Source organism: Hesperophylax consimilis, chromosome 28, assembly GCF_061612785.1.
Source record: "Hesperophylax consimilis isolate HC1 chromosome 28, BYU_Hcon_1.0, whole genome shotgun sequence".
In the NCBI taxonomy this organism is placed as follows: domain Eukaryota; kingdom Metazoa; phylum Arthropoda; class Insecta; order Trichoptera; family Limnephilidae; genus Hesperophylax; species Hesperophylax consimilis.
In genome coordinates, this window is record NC_142863.1 from 3229798 (window position 1) to 3250953 (window position 21156).

At 36.3% G+C, this 21156-nt stretch overlaps 1 protein-coding gene across 1 annotated transcript in view; it reads right to left on the reverse strand.

Moving 5' to 3' along the window:
• Window positions 1–11833: 11833 nt before the first annotated feature.
• Usp20-33 (Ubiquitin specific protease 20/33) overlaps window positions 11834–21156 on the reverse strand; it is a 34248-nt gene continuing 24925 nt past the window's right edge. The window contains exons 16-20 of the mRNA XM_089648763.1: window positions 18487–18597; window positions 16200–16343; window positions 15016–15136; window positions 13687–13815; window positions 11834–13177 (exon numbers count right to left, since the gene is read on the reverse strand). Of these exons, the coding sequence (XP_089504889.1) occupies window positions 12200–13177; window positions 13687–13815; window positions 15016–15136; window positions 16200–16343; window positions 18487–18597 (1483 nt within the window). The 3' untranslated portion in view covers window positions 11834–12199. The remainder of the gene's footprint in view (window positions 13178–13686; window positions 13816–15015; window positions 15137–16199; window positions 16344–18486; window positions 18598–21156) is intronic.

Below are 21156 nucleotides of genomic sequence, written 5' to 3' on the forward strand. Positions count from 1 at the left end.
TGATAGTACATATAAAAAAAGATACTTTTTTTTTCAAATCATACCGTGTATGGTTCAAGTTATTCAATAAATACACTGTTAGTGAAGAAGTAGCCTACCGATATGGTACTCTTTGAAACCGGTTTCTGTACACGGCGCTGCCCGAAATATACCGAACTTGACCATTTTTTCACGTGCAGCCGTGGATATAATACGATGTTAAGTGACTCTAGCGACGAAGACAGTAATATTGTTCTTCTTTATATTTACAAGCGTAAAAGAAGATTATGGGTTCACTCATACAACAAAATAAATGTTATTGTAGGGCATTCATCACCGTCAAGAAACTACATGAGAATGATGTCAAATGTACTTTTCTTTCAAGCCTCAACCCACGCCTTCTCTGCTAAATCCTTTCTAACGTATTCCGGCAAATTATAATTATATATATGCATGGATATTTTCCTACCTCTAGAACAAATTTAACACTCAAATCATGTTCGGACGTCATTTCTTTCAAACAAGTAGTAGATACGAACGGAACTCGTATAGCGTGCTAGCCACACTGTCACGCGTAGCGTCGTGTACGAGCAATAGCAAAATAGGATGGAGGGTACTCGCGAGCGGCGAGTATGCTATTTACTGCACTATCATGAAGAATGCTATTTACTGCACTATCATGAAGAGTGCTATTTACTGCACTATCATGAAGAATTCTATTTACTGCACTATCATGAAGAATGCTATTTACTGCACTATCATGAAGAATGCTATTTACTGCACTATCATGAAGAATGCTATTTACTGCACTATCATGAATAATGCTATTTACTGCACTATCATGAAGAATCTGCTCCCGAAGTATTGTACCACCCCCGAACACCTTCTATTTATAAAACAATTCAAAATCAATCTAGCTACTTAATTAAATCAGACAGAAAAAAAATCTTTCAAATTCTTTAATGAAAGTTGGATAGAAAAATGTCTATGTTCAATGGATTGTAAAGTGCGTTCTTATTTTTAGGAATTTATGCCTTGTTACCGAATTTACAAATTTCAGTGTATAGTTAATAGAGATCCCATATTCTTTTGTAAATATTCTAACAAGTAGGTTTTGTAAATGAATTTTGTTGCCTGGGTGATTGAATGTAAAACGCAGTTTATTCATTTAAAAAAATATTGTTCCATTACGTGTCGAGATTTATGTGAAATTTTTCTTTGAGTTGCAATTTTTTTCTCAATACCTCCAATTAACATTTTCTCTAGCTTCTCTATTTTTAATTGCCAATAAATAGCATCAAAAAATATTTAACAAAGTGGAAGAATTTAGCCAACCAAAGAACGATGAGAAATGTTGTAAATTTTCATTAGCTTGTTACTAATATATACTGAAAAAAATTGTTAAACGAAGCCTGAATTATTTTACTGAAAAGAAATTCAATTTGTACAAAGATAATTTTATATTATTGCCAATTTGAATATCTTAAGTTGTAGTACCGGTAAAATAGTAGGTTTAAAGGAAAAAATTCATGCCTTTATGAAATTTTGGTCATACATTCATCTTGGTAGTATAAGTGAAGATCAGGGGTGCTTGGGTTTACGCGGTGAGGATTGTCTAGGTTTTGGCAGCGGATACATCTGCCCACCTACTGTGTCGCGGGCTGGCTTTGGAGAGCTCTTTACATCTCCAGCAGGACTCACTCAACCATTGCCTTGCACTGCAGTGGAAGGGATGACTTCAAACGTCCGTCACTCCTGTACACATTAACCCACCCCTCATACCTTTGCAGATCTTCATAGGTCGAGTGAGGTATCATTTATTATGTTTTCATTGGTGCTGAATCGAATGAGACCACTCCCAAGTCAATAGAATCAATATTTGGTGAGATAAGACAGGTTTTTAGTAAAGAAACATGAATCTAACGAGAGCTAACCCCCCCAAGGAGGGCTTCCATCCCTTGTTTTTGGCCGGACCCTGGGGATCTTCATTTCTACTGCCAAGATGAATATATATGACCAGAGTTTCAAGACTGCATGATTTTTGTCATTTATTTCATGCATTTTGATGCTATTTTTTTACCTGTACTATTTTATTAAGTGCTTATTCACATGGAGCCATAGACTAAATTAGACTAGACACGGCATATTCATTTAAAAATAACGCCAACACAATTTTGGTTTGGTTCACATTTATGAAAAGGCCCACGCACTGTGTCGCAATGCGAAACGGGCACTGTGCATTGCGTTTTACCTTTTGTTGGTCTAGAGTTTACTTATTTTGCTTCCCAGCTATAGTTGGGCAGGTTCATTTTTTCAATCACAAAAATAACCCAGTTCCAAATATTAAAATTTGAATTATGTCCATATTACAACACCTCTGACAACAAATTCTCCGTGGTTTCGCTTACGAGTTTGAACGCTTGTACAAGGAGTTTAAACAGAGTTGGGTTGTTAAGTTCATCTCCATATTTGTGACGTACGCTACGTGGCATTATTTTTAAAATGAATTTAACTATACAGGGCTAATCTAGTATAATACATCAATGCATGGAGCAGTTTAAATTGCTTGGTTGCTGGTAGTATTGCCAGGTAGGTGAATGGACCTCTACACTGGTTGGTATTCACACAAAGCTGCTCGGAAACTGGTGCCGAAAGACTGCCGAGAATCTCAAGGTGTATGAGCAGCTGTGAGAGTAATCAGTCCCAATCATTTTCAGCCTCCATTTTTAAACTAAACTCCGTACAGTAAGCTAACATCAAACCGCGCAGTTCCACCGCAGTGTGTGAACAAGTACTAAAAAGAGGATTTTCTTTACTTTTTATAAATATAATTTCTATGAATGTATTCTTTGGTTCGTGCATTATTTCTGAGTTGAAAGTGTGATATATGTGTTGTTTCAAGTGAAAGGGAAATTTGTGCTTTATCCATTACAAAAAGAGTTTATGATATTATATTTGGAAGAAAAATTATTATGTACTAAATTTGTAAAACGCTGAAGAGATTTTAATATATTAAGGAGATATATTTGTTAAGATGAAAATTAATGCGAAAAATTATGAATATAGTGAGGGAACTACAAATTTATTATAATATATTTGAATGTAATGCATTTATTGTTTTATTTCATTTCTGTGAAACCTTCATTGTCAAAGCCTTAATGGAGGGAAGGACCCACCTTGTGAAATCCTTAATGGCGGGAGACCCAGTTTTGTCAAATCCTTAGTGGAGGGAGTCCTAGCTTTGTCAAATCCTTAATGGAGGGGAAGGACCTGCCCTGTAAAATCCTTAATGGCGGGAGACATAGTTTTACCAAATCCTTAGTGGAGGGAGTCCTAGCTATGTCAAATCCTTAAAGGAGGGGAAGGGGACCTGCCCTGTAAAATCCTTAATGGCAGGAGACCTAGTTTTGCCAAACCCTTAGTGGAGGGAGTCCTAGCTTTGTCAAATCCTTAATGGAGGGGAAGGACCTGCCCTGTAAAATCCTTAATGGCGGGAGACCCAGTTTTGTCAAACCCTTAGTGGAGGGAGTCCTAGCTTTGTCAAATCCTTAATGGAGGGGAAGGACCTGCCCTGTAAAATCCTTAATGGCGGGAGACCCAGTTTTGTCAAACCCTTAGTGGAGGGAGTCCTAGCTTTGTCAAATCCTTAATGGAGGGGAAGGACCTGCCCTGTAAAATCCTTAATGGCGGGAGACCCAGTTTTGTCAAACCCTTAGTGGAGGGAGTCCTAGCTTTGTCAAATCCTTAATGGAGGGGAAGGACCTGCCCTGTAAAATCCTTAATGGCGGGAGACCCAGTTTTGTCAAACCCTTAGTGGAGGGAGTCTTAGCTTTGTCAAATCCTTAATGGAGGGGAAGGACCTGCCCTGTAAAATCCTTAATGGCGGGAGACCCAGTTTTGTCAAACCCTTAGTGGAGGGAGTCCTAGCTTTGTCAAATCCTTAATGGAGGGGAAGGACCTGCCCTGTAAAATCCTTAATGGCGGGAGACATAGTTTTACCAAATCCTTAGTGGAGGGAGTCCTAGCTATGTCAAATCCTTAATGGCGGGAGACCTATTCTGCCAAATTCGTAATGGTGAAAGACCTGGTTTTCTACGCTACCAAATCCTTAATTATAGGAGACCTAGTTTCTCAAATCTACCTACTCTGCCAAATCCTTAATGGCGGAAGACACTGGTTTTGTCAAATCCTTAATAGAGGGAGACCGACTTGGTGGAGAGAAGAGACCTCTCATTTCCAAATTCAAGAAATTGAGAAATTTAATGTTTGGTTCAGAAAGAGTTATAATAAATATAATTATAAAAAAAACTGTAGAAATCATGAAATATTTGGCTTTTTTATTTTAATACACACAAAATACATGAAAACTTTACAATAACCGCTTCAACAATAAACTGTTATCGAAAATGCATTTAATTAATTGATTTAAACCATATTTTGTTGAACTTTCTTCAAACTAAACACCATTTAAATAAAAAATATAACAAAATTGCCCTAAACAATAAATAAAAACGATTCAACAATAATTTATTTACTAGAACAAAACAAATCATTGGAATTATTAACAAGTCAATAATATTCAAATAAAATAAACATATTCAAAATAAATCGGTTTAAACTAAATTTTCACAAGTTTTATAAATACTGGCAAAACATAACAAAAATTAAATTGAATTGAACTTATTAAATACAAATTAACTAAAAATTAAATTGTATCGGTGAAAATTAATTTAGTGCCCTCACCTTAGAGTTTACCTATTTATAATAATATGGCAAAATTATCGAATTATTAAAAGAAATTTGCAACCTGGTCACAATACGTAATATAATCTTATTTCTACGTTGCGGTAACCATCGTAATTTGATTTATTCGTGTTAAATTTGGTAACATTCAGATTATAAATGAGGTCATGCAACAACTATTAGGTACAACGTCTTTCAGCATTTATAAATAAATATTGAAGATAATAGAAACAAAGGGAGATGGCGTGCAAGCATTCCGACTGTCTCTGCGCTACGATCAAACTGCACGGACAATCAAAACGGCTTTGCAATGAAGTTATGCGTTAACAGCCTTACTAATAATAACGTGGTGTAAATTTTATACAATTGATGAACAACCGTGTATGTAAACACTTTACAAATAAACAAAATTGACTAAACTGATATTTAACAGCTATAAAAAGTAATGCACATTTGAAAGAAGGGTAAATGCAGGTAACTCCATCAATGGAGGACTGAACGCAGTAGGCGCTAACAAAAAGTTGTCCAAAGAAGCGAAGCTAGCAGTCCACAATGGAGTAGCAGTACCTACCCTGATGGAAGTGAGGCATGGAACTGGCAAAGGAAAGATGAAAAGTAGACTGAATGCTGTAGAAATGAGATTCCTGAGGCATACGTGTGGTAAAACCATGTATGATCGTGTGAGAAATGTGGAAATCCACAAAGAGTGCAAGGCTGATGTAAGCGTAATGAGTAAGATTAAGGAAGGGACGTATAGATGGTTTAGGCAGGGAGAGTGAATGAGCGAAGAAAGGAGTGTAAGGAGAATATATGACGAGAATGCGAATGATAGCAGATGTCGGGGACGCCCGAGCTAGACGTGGCACGACCAAGTGAATCAGATACTCGAATCAAGCCATGTCAAGAGTCAGAATAATAGAAGAGTATGTATGAATGTGAATGAGGCAAGAAGTGTGTGGTGTGACCGAGTTGTTTGGCGGTCCGTCCTCTCTGCCTACCCCTGCGGAGAAGCGGCGTGATAGTTAGTAAGTAAGTTATACTGCTGAAGAGGGTAGTTTATTTGTTGTGTAAACTTAAAGTATTTGAAATTTGTCATTGAATGTTTAAATATTTTAAATGTGCAATTATTTAATAAAAAGACTAATAACTTACTTTATATCACTTTATTTTTATACATTTACACAATCTACACGTTTCGCGGACAATGTTCGCTTCATCAGGAGTAAATGTACACTCAAGTGTAAGTAAATATAGATTGCGTGTATAAAAATAAACTGACATAGTTATTTGTCTTTTTACTAAAATAAATAATCACAAAGTGATGAAACTGGTTAGAAGAATCTGTCTTAAGAAAGGATATACAATAAATTTACTTTGAATTCCCAGAGAATAACCAAAAAATCTGACATTTGGACCATTGGGGATGCATTCATCTGACAACAGATGTTGCTACTTCATTCGCACTCATTCACGCTGCACAGTTAATTACTAAGGCTGTTAGTGTGTAGAAAACAAAGAGGGCGCCGCTGAGCGTAAGTTGCAAGCAGCAGTAATAAGGGCTAACGATGTCGCGACACGAGCTTTGCGCGCAGTTTCATACTATGTAATAATCGCTCATGACCTATCTCCCTTGTTTCTTCTTTGATTGAATCGAAGTAAAAAAAATTATAAAGCATTGTAGAAGAAATCAACCTGCCTCATGCAACTGGGATCTGCAAATCACACAGAAGAGATAAACCGATAGAAGTTTGATGTCTGCATGCCTAAAGTAAGATCAATTTTATCTTACTTTTTGTGAAATTGATCAAATATCGAAATTCTTTTGTGAACAGATCTTATGTAAACTGGTGACATCAGTTTTCTTTCAAATCGGTATAAATCACACTTCTTGGGATTATCTTTAGAGGCAAATCAGTTATTTCACAGGACCTACATAATATTAAATTATCTAAAACATTATTATTTTCAACATTTGTGTTCGCATCACATTAAATCATAAATGATCGTGAAGTAATTAGGTCCAGGAGTTCGAATTTGTCACATTTGATCAACAATCAGCGCCATTCTGTTATTCAAACGATTCTTGGGCCATTAAACTTATTATCAAATTGAGACAGGCTGACAAATTATTGTGAACTGGCGTTTAATTGGGGACCCTTCAAATAAGAAAAATTCAAAATTGTGCTAATCATCGATTTGATGATAACCAATTTATTAAACTTTCACTCAAACTTTAATTTCAATCTTTTACGTTATGTACTATTTACTGGTCAATTGTGTTATTCTGTAAATTGACACTTGACAGCATTGATGTTTCATTAGAATTAAACAATATGATATACACAAAGACACTTGATAAAGGACACAAATAAAAATGTAGGGGCCATGAATTTTTTTTACAAATTGTAGAACTTGGTCCAACAAAAAAGTTTGATAATCACTGACTAAGAGTTCTTGGAATAATATTTTTAAATCACAAATTGTGACTGTGGGTGGTTTTGCAGTGGAAGTGACCAAGAGGCGAACCTGGAGGCCAACGGCGAAGGACCGCAGTCGGTGGGGAATATTTGTGATGAGTTCAAATCCCACCCTGGGATCGTACAATTCACGAGAATCATTTGTTTTGTTGTAACGAAAAAACTAACAAATATCACAGATTGCTTGCGAATGAAAGAGCTTTGTGAAAAAGAAATTAGAACTTGTGAACTATATTTTGAAGTTTTAAATAAGTACTTATAATATTTTGAGGAAAAGAAAAAACTTATAAAAGATATATAGGAAAAGATTGACATTTCAATCAGCAAAAATATTTACATTATTTTTTTATCATGGTCTGGGTATTGTAATGTAGATTATCAATTTTGATAAACCTTTCTAATGTACCTCTACCTGGAACATTGATGAATCAATAAGCCACTAAAAGCTGATAAAAAATTAACATTATATAAAGATCAGAAAAATAATATTTTTTAATTTACGAGGGCAGTGTCAAAAATCACATATCATTAAGATTCTATAAGAATTTGTTAAGTATAATACAATTCATAATAATTTTTGTAACGATTATTTATGAAAAAAATGGATTGAATAGAGCATCTGTATTTTTAAATACATTTATATATTTACATTTTTGGACTGATGTCTGTTTTAACCAAAGAACACAAGAAATGCGATGTGGGCGTCCTAAAATGCAATCCAAAAGTCTGACTGATTGCACTTGAATATATAAAATTCAGTGTCAGTACAAATTCAAAATAAATCTACATGAAAGATATTTCTGTTTGAAGATATATTATATGTTCAGTGGTTTCAATCTATTCATTTCTAGTATTAACGTTTGGAGCACTGGATTGATTACCCATGGAAAATGAAATATCAAATGGGATGGCGGAAAAATATTCAATAGACTGTAAATCACACAATGTATTATTCACACTCTCTCATGCCGTCTCTTTCATACTATACTTCAAAGAGCCATGATAGGTATGCATTTCCTTGTGCGATAAAAAGACAAACCCATGGATAAAGAGCGAGTCTAAGATGGTTAACACAATCTATAATTTCAAGTGGAGTTATGATGGGTAAGTTGCATGACTTACAGATGACTGTTGGAATCACATTATATCGGGCGGCATCGTCATTTGTTGGAAAAGAGAAGCAGAGGTCATCCGCAGACGAGCTGGGCTGACTAATTGAAGCGAACCTCAGACTTCGGATGGGTGAGATGATATCAGTTTGACATAGAGTATGACGATTAAGAAGAATATACCGATTTCTCCCATTCCTGGAGGATATACCGATTTCTCCCATTCCTGGAGGATATACCGATTTCTCCCATTCCTGAAGGATATACCGATTTCTCGGATATACCGATTTCTCCCGTTCCTGAAGGATATACCAATATGCTCTATTCAATAGCCATTATATCCGTAGGCGACAGGAAAAAATACCAAAAATCAAAGAATGCTTTTTTTTTCAATTAATCATTGAATAAATAATTTTGACACAGTTGGCGCTTAGAACATGGAGCAATAGAAGTTTGGGGACAGTTTAATACACATGTGCCGACCAATTCATTAAGGAATTCGAGCATAGATAATATACAGTATAAATAATGATAATAATATTTTAAATGGAATTTTCGTTAGCCTATTTACAATATTTATTACAAGCAATATTTTAAAATTATAAGTGACGATTTTTTGTATTTTTTCAAGCACTGAAGCTTAAATTATCATCTTATTATTTAAATTAACGATTGAAGATGTCAGTGTAAAAACCCGCCAAGTTCAAATAACGTCCAATACAAAGTTATCATATTCAAATTGAACATTAAATCATTCAGATATTGACAGTTTTCACACCAAAGCACTCAATTCTATCGTAAAAAAAAAAATTACATTATGTCATCATTGTTACTTGCGTAAAGTTACTTGTGTTACGTTATTTACGTCAAATACAGGGTGTCCGGGGTCAAAGTGCAGTAAATTCGGGAGGTGATTCTACACGATGGTAGGAGCATAAAGGATAAATAACTTTTTCCGAAATTCCAACTTTTTTTTCCATACAAAAAGACATACCCACTAAAAATCCTTAGTGGAGGTACACACTTAGTGGAGGTACACATTTAGTGGAGGTACACACTTACCCGATAAATTCGCTGTGTGCTTGTCGAGCGCGAGACTGGTGACGTTGTTTATTATTTGCCAGTGAAATTTCCGTCGTTGAGAGGTATGTTGTCGTAAATGTGGATTAAAAACCCTTATCTTTCTCGCGGCATGAAACGATCATTGAAGTAATCAGCTTCCAGAAGAATTAATGAATAAATCTCTTGTTACGTAACAGGCGGCCTTTAGGCGCTCTAACCCATTATCGAGTTATGTTACCCACATGTATAGTGAGTACATGTGAGGTATTTGTTTATAATATTTCTTTAAAGTATGGCAGCGTGGTGTATATGAGGGCTGTACTCATTTGTAATTTACGGCGGCTGCCCAAACCGTAAATTGTGTTCAGGAGATGGGAGATTGAAACGAGTGTCTGCACAATTGATTTAGTTTATTCGTGAGGACGAATATTATAATTTATACAGAACGCGGTGACGGTGGCAGAAAGAGTGGAGGTACTGGCGGTTGAATCGAACGCTAAAACAGGAATGAAGATTTCTCTTCTCATGCTCGCTTGCGTATAGCAGCGGATTAATTCGCGTTAGTATTGCCACATGTGGGGGGAAATAAAGTAGTCCTACAAAAGTAAACAAATGACAGATGTTCTGTTACCAGCTGTAAAGCGCGGGAAGGGGGGTAGCGGGTGTTAGATCTAGGATCGGCTGGTCGATTTCAAATGATCTAAAAGCAATAATAATGCAGTACACACACGCCGGCGCAATTTTTCATTTGTAGCTGAAAAGTACATCTAAAAGTTGAAATTTCAAAAAAAGTTGTTTGTCTTTTTTACTTCTACCGTCATGTAGAATCACCTCCCAAAGTGACTGCACTTTCAACCCGGACATCCTGTATAAAGCTACATAGATATGACTCGAGATTTTCACGGCCATAAGTAACATAATGATTTATTTTTGAGGTATTAGGCTGTTTTGCGCTGCCACCTTCTTTATAAATACAGAATGGAGGATCTCCAAAAGGATATCAGAACAATTTCAAGCGTGTAAATTTGGCCACCCAGATAAATCGGCAATTGCCGAGCATTTAATTGAAACCGGCCAATACTTTGGATTTGATTGGGAAGACCCAAATTGCATAGAGCTCGTCTAATTACGGAGGCAAATGAAATTCATCAAAAACACATTAACATTAATAAAGACGACGGGGCTAAGCTCAATTGGTATCCGGTAATTGACAGCTACACCAAAACTAAATGCAAAAAACCATTTTAAATTATAATGTAATACCAGCTCTTAGAGAATTAGAGTTGGCAACACGGTATCACATACATAAGCACACACGTTAACCTTATCGATAACACATCTGCCCTGATGGCGGACACTGTAATGCTGTCCGAAGCATTGGCTAGAGAAGGAGGTAACGCAACAAGGCATAATACCCCAAAAATAAATCACTATAATAAAGGTACTTAAGTCGCATTAAGTTATTTACATTACATCAAGTTACATTGACAAGAAACATAATATTATTTTATGGAAACTTAAAATGGTATGAATTCACAAACTGACTTTTTAAAATACATATTAATATTTACATCTTAATTTTAAAAAGTGCATTTCATAAAATTAGAAAACATTTTTTAACATATGGTGCAATTCAAAGTATTACATAATGCCACATTTATTTTACTTACTATTTCTAAAGGGGTTTATTTTACAGCGGGATTTCAAAGAAATATTTTTGGTTTTTTAAAAGCTGCGTCCAACCTACACAAAATACAGGATACGGATATATATATTTCATCTATGTGTATACCGCACAAGAATCCGAACTGTTGAGAGCCAGTGGGATTATGGCACCCCGATACGGGTATGTTGTGAAGCTTAAGAAAGTGGGGAGGGGAAGGAGAAGGTTAAGCAACATTCAAAGACTCGGATAGGCGATCGCTTTAATGAAATACGCAAGATGCTGTCAATGCTGTCCTGCAATAATAAATTATTTCTCAGACCAAATGACCAGATCTGAATAGCAGGTTCTCTCTTCTCCTCCCTTAGTGTCATGACATCACAATGCAGAGTGCCAGGTGTGACGTGGTCTCACCGGCTTCAGATAGACGGAACTCAACTGCAGTAGAAAATAACATAACAAGACTGAGGTGAATGTTTAAGTACACTATTTAAATGCAAGATAAAAAAATATAAAACTGAATATTTACACATTTATGTATGCCGTAGTTTGAAAAGTAGAAAATATTTTAGGTAAAAATATACATTATGACATTATTTTACTTTTTCCTCCAATTTGATTCTAAAGATCTCTGTAATATATTTTCTGAATTTTGTAATACATTTTAATAAAATGCAAGTCAATACTTCACAGGACACGCTCGGTTCAGGGTTGTTGGGTTGTCATCCCAGAATCTAGACTATCTTCACATAAATTACAAGACAATCAATAACTATTATTGAATCTAAAAAGATAATGCCAAATATATTATGGTTTAATTTACCGTTGATAAAAATACATACTACCGGAAGCTTTACAACAACAAACTGAAATTAAAGCATTCGTTCTATGAGATAAACAATAATAATAAAGCAGTATATTTATCTTGTACCACGGGAATAATAGTCGTTATTAAAGTACGGTAAAATGGTAGAATCTCTGGCGTTCTTTCTTTTTAAGACAATATGCTTTAAAAACAGCCGTCAAATCATAGCGACGAGTCAACAAGTTCTAATTTTAAAATTTAACAATCACACAACCGCTTCAGTCTTCTTGGAGAAGTACCGGAACCTCACCACGGCCAGAACTTTACTCATCAATCGGCGGGAGAAAGGTTTCTCCGTATCTCACTCGCGGCTCGTTCGTCTGTTGAAACTGTTGCGGGACCCATCCGGGTAGGACTTGCCGCCACTCTCCGCCGGCTTCATGTCCACCAGGACGGCTTGCATCGAAGAACAGACACTCTGCATCTCTGTCGAGGAATTCCTAGATTTCCCTCGTTTCCCAACGGCTTTCGGCACAGCTGTTTCCGCTTGCGTTTCCGTGGACTCTTCGTAAGTCGAGTAATCGGGGACGCGCTCGTCGATTTCCATGGGCATGTTGTGTACGACGTCCGTTGCAAATGCTTCGGCTGGAAGAGTTTCTTCGCAACTAGAATTGCTTTTTAACGTGTCGAATGATCGGTTCGATCGCTTTCTACTGCTCTTGCTTCCTTTCGGCTTGCCGTTCTGACGGGAAACTGTCTTCTTATCGGCGATCTTCTTCTGCTTATCGTTGTTTGTTTTATCGTCCTTTTTTCCATTGACGTTATTCTTCAACGGGAGGTTGGTTTCGACGCTAGTCAAACTGTCGGATTCGATGCTCATTCTATGCGAGTTCTGGCGTTCGTTGGCGATGACGTTGGTAGCATACTGTTGGGTCGTGGAGACGTCTTGCAAGGATTGCGTTGTTTTGACGGCGTTCTTATCGGCATCTGCATAGAAGTTGCTGATGAAGAAAAGGTCTGCGTTTGAGAGAGATTTGACAGTTTGATGTTCGACACTGCTGTTGTCTTCACTGTCGGTGGTTTGGTGTTTGGAGAGCTGTTGGTAGTTGCGAGACTTGTGGAGGTTGGAGATGTAGCTGCGCGTGTTGGAGTTGTAGCTCTGGCTGTAGCTGATGGTGTTGGAGGTGTTGGTGTTGGAGTTTGAGTAGTGCGGGGCGGACTTAAGTTTGACCTCAGGTCCCCCGCCGTACACCCCGTGGAAGAAAAGCCAGCAGTCTTCGCCCAACTGGGAGTAATCGGAGCCCGCCTTCAGCACTGCCTGCGGGGAGGCGTTGTTCTCCTGGAAATACATCAACTTATTCATTCTCAAATATAATACATGTGATGATTGTTCATCTTTGGATAATGGCGATCAACACCAACACAAGTAAAATAAGATAGGTAGAAAATAATAATTTTTGTGGGTAGAGTATAAATGTTATAATTCCAAAGTTAATGAGAAGTTACCGTGTCAGAAGGTAGCTTAATAGATAAAGGTTCGAAGGTGGTCCTTTGAACCCTTCACACCGTCCCCGGCAGAACAGTGTGACCCCTAAGAAGCCGGTGGGATAGTGGAGAAGAGACTTCCGAAGAACCCTGGGGAATAAATAACTCACTCCAGCTGACAGGACCACAAGTGGAGATCAGGGTCGGAGAGAACCTTCCCTTTCACTGCTAACGCTACGTCACGGGTGGCGCTATGAAAGGGCAAAGGAAAGGAAACAGAGGACTGGAGGAAAATGGCGAGGGACCACAGCCAGTGGAGAGCATCCTACCCTGGGATGTACGTAGTAATGATGATGACCTTACCTGAGTGGAGGGCTTGACCACGATGGAGGAGTTGTCGATGGGCGGAGGAGGCTGCTGCACCTTGCCGTGGGCAAAGGCCTGCCAGCTGCGGAACCAGTTCATGCTGATGGCGTAGATTGCTTTCTGCTCCTGAAGACAGATATGAAGTTGATTAGTCATTTCTATCTTTAAAAAAAAACTCCTTCCCGTGAATTATGGAACTATAGTCAATTCTGTTTCACATGGTCCATTTTTACATACTTTTGATATTACACAGTTAACAAAGTAAAATGGTGATCCGTTCTTATAAGAATTCTACATTTTTCCACCCCCGTGCTTATACTAACCAATAATAGTATAGGAATAAACGTGATAAAATGATTTTTTAATTTAAAACTAACTAACTCATATAGTAGAACCTATATCCTATTTTCCCATACATTACGTAAAGTATTTTTTACACGGTGTTCTATGAAACATATCCTCCAAGTAAAACAGGTTGAGTTGTTTCAAATATTAGCCATGATAGATGACCATCAGATCGACGATTGGCACCATTTTAACGGTTCTCGTTAAGTGTTCATTTTTTTGTTGTTGTAACAAATAGATATAATGATATCCTCACTGGGATCTCCTGTGCTAAGGATTTCATTCGATAATATAAAGTAATTATAAATATATTGAATGGTGTTTTTTCTGAAATAATTATAAATATATTGAATGGTGTTATTTCTGAAATAATTATAAATATATTGAATGGTGTTTTTTCTGAAATAATTATAAATATATTGAATGGTGTTTTTTCTGAAATAATTATAAATATATTGAATGGTGTTTTTTCTGAAATAATTATAAATATATTACAGTGTGTTTTTTTGTTCAGTTGAGTGATTTCAGTTTCAGTTTGTATTTGGCGTCAGTATATTATCTATTTCTGATCTCCTTACGTTTTGTATTCGGCTTTTTATTTGAGATTTAAAAGTTAAAATATTTTTGTGAGTTTCGAATGAGAGTGGGATTTGATGTAGAGTTTAGTAACATACAAATGTTGCATGTTGTAGTTGCTTGTTGGATATGTTTTTGACCTTGAGATCTAGTGTTTCTAATATACATATGTGTTAGTTGTTATTTCTTGTGTTTTGTATTTATGAATGTAATGATTTGTCAGTGCTAGTTCTTACAGGGACTTTATGGTTTATTGGGTTTTAATGAGTGATTTTGGATACTGTTATGTGCAAATCTGGTCACCAAACACGCCAAACCCATTTCAAGCAACGTTTCCATTCTGAATGGTGAACTTTGGCCTGATGGACAGTGACAGTATCTACCAGAGCTGTATAATGGACGTACCGAATAAGTGTAGCTGTGGAACCGCTGCAATTCGTTCTTCTGTCTTCGCTTCAGTTTCTCGGTGGCGGCGCGGCACACGGCACAAGCGTGCGGCTGGTTGCAGGCAGGGCCGCCTCCAAAGCTAGCAGAGGGCACACAATTAGGATTACAAATGGAAGTTATAAAGCATTATAGCCAATCTTTGCCACAGACAAATAATATCCTACTAACGACTAGCTCCACAAACGGGAACCGTCTTAAACGCAACTATTAATAACATTTGCAATTATTTGCTATAATATTAGCTCTACACCAGTGTTTCTCAACATGGGGCACATGCCACATCGGGAGACATTTGAATGTTTTGGGAGGTGATGCGCAAATCAGTACAGTAGAACCTCATTAATTCGAAAATTTTAGGAATAAAAAAGACGCTGAAAATCGAGTTTCTCGGTCGCCACTTCAAATTCAGGTAGTATCTTAGGAGTAAATTCATATTTATACGAATTATTCCTTTATTTTCGCGGCCGATTATCGTCGCGGCCGGCCCTATAAATTCAAATATTCATAAAAATGCGATACATTTATCCGTAAATCGAGATTTCGCGGCCGATTTCCGTCGCGGCGGGTAATTTGAAATTCAAATATTCGTAATAAATTCATAAAAATGCGATATATTTACGCATAAATCGAAATTTCGCAGCCGAGTTTCGTCTTTTTGTCTTTCGTCCTTTGGGCCGACCCTTTAAATTCAGATATTTGGTGTAAATTCGTAAAATTACAACATATTTCCGCGTATAACGTATTTCCTCGGCCCTTCAAACTCGGATATACTAAATAAATTTGAAAAAATACGACATTCCAGTGTAAATCGATTCAGATTTACAAAATAATAATACTAATTACGACGATGTATAACCACGTAAAAATACAATTTTCGGCGTTTTACCGCCACGGCTGACTTTTAGATTCAGATTTACGAAATATTATGATTTATTTTCGCAAAAACCAATTTTTTCGAATTACATGGACAAATTTTAGTGCGTGGACAAAAATAAATTTGTATGAAAAAAAATTTCTGTGGATATTTTTTTGGCCAAAATTTCGAATTCAAGTTTTTTTGAATTATCGGGGTTAGAATTAACGGGGTTCTACTGTATCCGTTATTAGATTATTAATGTTTATATAATATTGTAATAACTTACTTCTGGTAGAAGAACTCCCACAGTGGCTGCGAGATCTCGGTGGTGAGACGCTCCACCAGGGGCAGGCGCTCCGGGGACACGCCTCCATGTTCACACAGGAAGTCCCCGTTGTCTATGGGGCCCGGCTCAGCGTAAGTGTTGAACCTAAGACAAGGAATCAACCCTTCAATTAAAGCATTGTCCAGTTAAAACAGGCTAACAAATGTCTGTCTTCAATGATAAAACAATGACAAAACAGAATATTGTGGAAAAAGATGGAGTCCATATTTAGCGAAGGGGATATGTAGATTTAATAGAGAGTGCAGAGACGATTTATAAAAATACCAACAACTTTGAAAGGTCGACTATATGAAGATAGGCTCAAGAAAATAAGATTACCAACGATAAAAGAAAGAAGAGAAAGGGTTGACTTGATCGAAACTTTCGATGGAGGCATCCACGAAATATTCCAACCCTAAGAAACACTTCCTTGCAAATAGAAGTGGATGCACGGAACAAACTTCCACCACATGTCATTGATGCTACTAATTTAATAATAGAGTAGTGGAAGCATGGAACAAACTTTCACAACATGTCATCGATGCTACTAATTTAATAATAGAGTAGTGGAAGCATGGAACAAACTTTCACAACATGTCATCGATGCTACTAATTTAATAATAGAGTAGTGGAAGCATGGAACAAACTTTCACAACATGTCATCGATGCTACTAATTTAATAATAGAGTAGTGGAAGCATGGAACAAACTTTCACAACATGTCATCGATGCTACTAATTTAATAATAGAGTAGTGGAAGCATGGAACAAACTTCCACCACATGTCATTGATGCTACTAATTTAATAATAGAGTAGTGGAAGCATGGAACAAACTTTCACAACATGTCATCGATGCTACTAATTTAATAATAGAGTAGTGGAAGCATGGAACAAACTTTCACAACATGTCATCGATGCTACTAATTTAATAATAGAGTAGTGGAAGCATGGAACAAACCTCCACAACATGTCATCGATGCTACTAATTTAATAATAGAGTAGTGGAAGCATGGAACAAACCTCCACAACATGTCATCGATGCTACTAATTTAATAATAGAGTAGTGGAAGCATGGAACAAACTTTCACAACATGTCATCGATGCTACTAATTTAATAATAGAGTAGTGGAAGCATGGAACAAACCTCCACAACATGTCATCGATGCTACTAATTTAATAATAGAGTAGTGGAAGCATGGAACAAACTTCCACCACATGTCATTGATGCTACTAATTTAATAATAGAGTAGTGGAAGCATGGAACAAACCTCCACAACATGTCATCGATGCTACTAATTTAATAATAGAGTAGTGGAAGCATGGAACAAACCTCCACAACATGTCATCGATGCTACTAATTTAATAATAGAGTAGTGGAAGCATGGAACAAACTTCCACCACATGTCATTGATGCTACTAATTTAATAATAGAGTAGTGGAAGCATGGAACAAACTTCCACCACATGTCATTGATGCTACTAATTTCATAATAGAGTAGTGGAGGCATGGAACAAACTTCCACCACATGTCATTGATGCTACTAATTTCATAATAGAGTAGTGGAGGCATGGAACAAACTTCCACCACATGTCATTGATGCTACTAATTCAATAATAGAGTAGTGGAAGAATGGAACAAACTTCGTTTGTGAAAAAAAAAAAAATTGAAAACAAAAAAGAATGTCAACGGGGACCAAAATTTCATTACCACTTTTTCTGCAAATAATGTCTGGAAGTACTGGTTAATGTAAATCACGTAAATACTTAGATAGTTCATAATAAAATTATAATCTATATAAAAGCATAAAAAGTGTTTAATTTGGTGAAATATGGGGTGCAATATTGCACAGTAATAATCCTTCTCAAGTATGCACAGATGTCACTAATAAAAATTAGTATGCCGATGGGTTAACACCCTGTATAATAATGTCAGGAAGTACTGCTTTAAGTAAGTCACATATGTCTCTTAACACCCTGTTTATTATTTTTTATTGATTAATTACTGTGCAATGACACAAATTAAACATTTAAAATTTATTAGCACATGCCGGGATTTGAACCCGCGATCTGTGAATACTCGGCCTACAACGTATCCTAAGACAATTTGGACATGTTGTTTGTCAAACTGGCAACTCCAACCATAAAGCCCCTATTACAATATTTATACAATGCCCATTTTACAATACTAAACCCCCTAATACAATAAATCTATCAGACTGTTGCTTTAATGACAATTGAGACAGTCAGTACCTGTTGATCCACTGCTTGGAGATATAGAACTTGATGTCGTTGAGGTCCAGTGTGGTCTCCAGTAGCTCCACTGCCTGTTGCCGCAGAGAGGCCATGCGGGGGTTGGATTTCCTGCAAACCAGAGACAATAAGAAGCCGCACATATGGAGCAGAGCGATAGAGAAACAGATGTGGGCCGGCAATATGGCAATGTTGTCAATCTCACAGGCAACACGCCGGCTATATTCCAGGCCACATTCTCGAGCCCGGCTGTAGGGCCATATCACAACTGTATTTCGTCAATTTCTTTAAATTTTTATTTTTTGAAATTATAAAGCAAACATACAAATTAATAATAATTTACATCACATTCTCAAACAACTAATTTAATTACGCGGTAAGTAAAAAAATATTCTGGGGTCTAACTGAGCAGCTACTTTATTTACTGATGCTTAAAAATAAGAAAGTTACACTATAAATATTCAATCCCTCAAATCAATTTATATTGGTCTCACAGAAATCATTCTATCTCCCTTACCCTCATGGTGAGAAATATGATCTAAACGGCGATGGAAAGAGAAAACCTTATGATTTATATTACAATAGAGAAATTAACCTCGGAAGAATTAAAATAAATACCTTTAGTACATACATTTTTGTGATATTATATGAAACAAACAAAAAAAAAGCTAGGTGACAATAACTTTTGTAATATATTCGTCTAATAAAATAATGGTGTTGTTTTTTTTTTAACCACTCAGAACATTAGAACGTCAAAAGACGTAAATATGATAATAGCTGTCAAGACATTAGAACGTCTTTTCATGTAAACGCGCGAGATTTTACAAAAATCGATTTATTTCCATCACTAGTATACGGATTACCATGATTTAAAAAACAGAGAATCGATAGTGAATAACGCTACGCGTCTGTATTCAAGAATATCTATGGAACGTAGAGGTGCATTATCTAAGCCGATTGAATCTATCATCTTGTTCGTTCATAATTTATTGCGTTTCTAAATAATTTATTAACACCTCGTATGCCGGGCCCGCATATGCGCGGCCCATACAAATTTAAAAAAAAAAAAAAAAAAAAAAATTTATATGCGATTTTAACCCTAATGTACAAAGAATTTGTATGGAGAACAAGGTCTTAATCGCTTGAGCTATTCTCGTTCTTTACGCATCATATTTCAGAAACACTTGAAGCTTCTTCCACATCTAATTTTAAATTTTTCTGTGGGATGCCAACTCAACCAAAAATAACGGTCAAAGCAGGTCAAAGTGAAACATCGCGGTTCTATTTTAAAGTGCCAAAACGAAGTAATTTATCAATAAAACGTAAGTAATGTTTTTTTTATACATAGTTTATTGTTCACGGCATGTGTTTCGGTAAATTTAAAATACGAAAACTCAAAATAACCGACAAAATATTACGTCAAAGTATACGCCATGTCTTCGTGATAAAAATGTTCGTTTTATTTCTAGCTATGTTCCATCATATATTGTGTGATTTGCTTTGTTTCGTATCTCATTTTGCAGATAAATCAATTGAGAACATATATCACAGCCTTTGATTTGTCCATATTTAGTTAATATTTTACAAAAAATAATATTCTAATGTCCTCCGCGCTAAAAAAGTGTCCGAGAAATTTTTTGACGTTTCTCCATCAATATTCACGTAAATATTGCCTAATCTTATAAGGATTGTACATTATTATGTAAAGAAAACTACTGAGATTGTGTATAAAAGCCCTAGTTTCGTCAATATTTAGTTAATATTTTTTAATTAAATAAATACGAGACATCGGAAACCTGCACAAATACACGTGAACTGTTTATATGTATGTGTGAGAGGCCATCTTGAAATCATATCCGCGCCTGCGTAAAACGCACTTCGATCTGCGCGCGCAAATATGAACGATTTTTACAAATTCAAATTTTGTATGGGAGCTACAGGGTTCTTACAAAATACATGATTTATTAGAAATATTTATTTCTAATAATATTTATTAGAAATATTATTTTTTATTTATAAAAATGGTAATAAATATCACAAAATTAGATCAGTTATATAGGGTGTGCAAAAAAGTACTAACAAACTTTTTTTTTGTTTAGGTATAAAATATTTATTCGCGTATTGATTTTTTTTCTTTTCTTTCTGTCTATAGGAAACCGACCACGTCGTTGCGGAGTTCTACGGATTCACTGATAGCGAGGATGAATCCCTCGCCGGTGATGTAGAACTTCCGTCAATGGTGGAAATGGATGTTATGGATGGAGGATGAGTTGGAGCCTTTGGAGGAGGGGGAGGAGGAGAATCCAGAGGAGCAGACCTTCACCTGGTCCGAGGATTTCTCCACCTTCACGGGTCAGCGTGAGCATTATGCCGTCCTACAGCCTGGCCCATCACCCGACGTGTTCCCTCCGACAGTCGCTACATCTCCATATGACGTCTTCTTATGTGTTGTTGTTTATGGTTTTGGTTATTTGTTGAATGTGTGTTATCATTTGTTACTTGGATTTTGTTATCTGTGATTGTAATTTGGTACTGGTTGTTGTTATTTATGGTTTTAATTATTTATTGAATGGGTGTATTTGTGCATTATTTGAATAAAAATGTTTACTGAAACAAGTGCATTGTGCATCTTTGCATTGTTTGAATTTTCGTTTCCATTCATTGTATCTT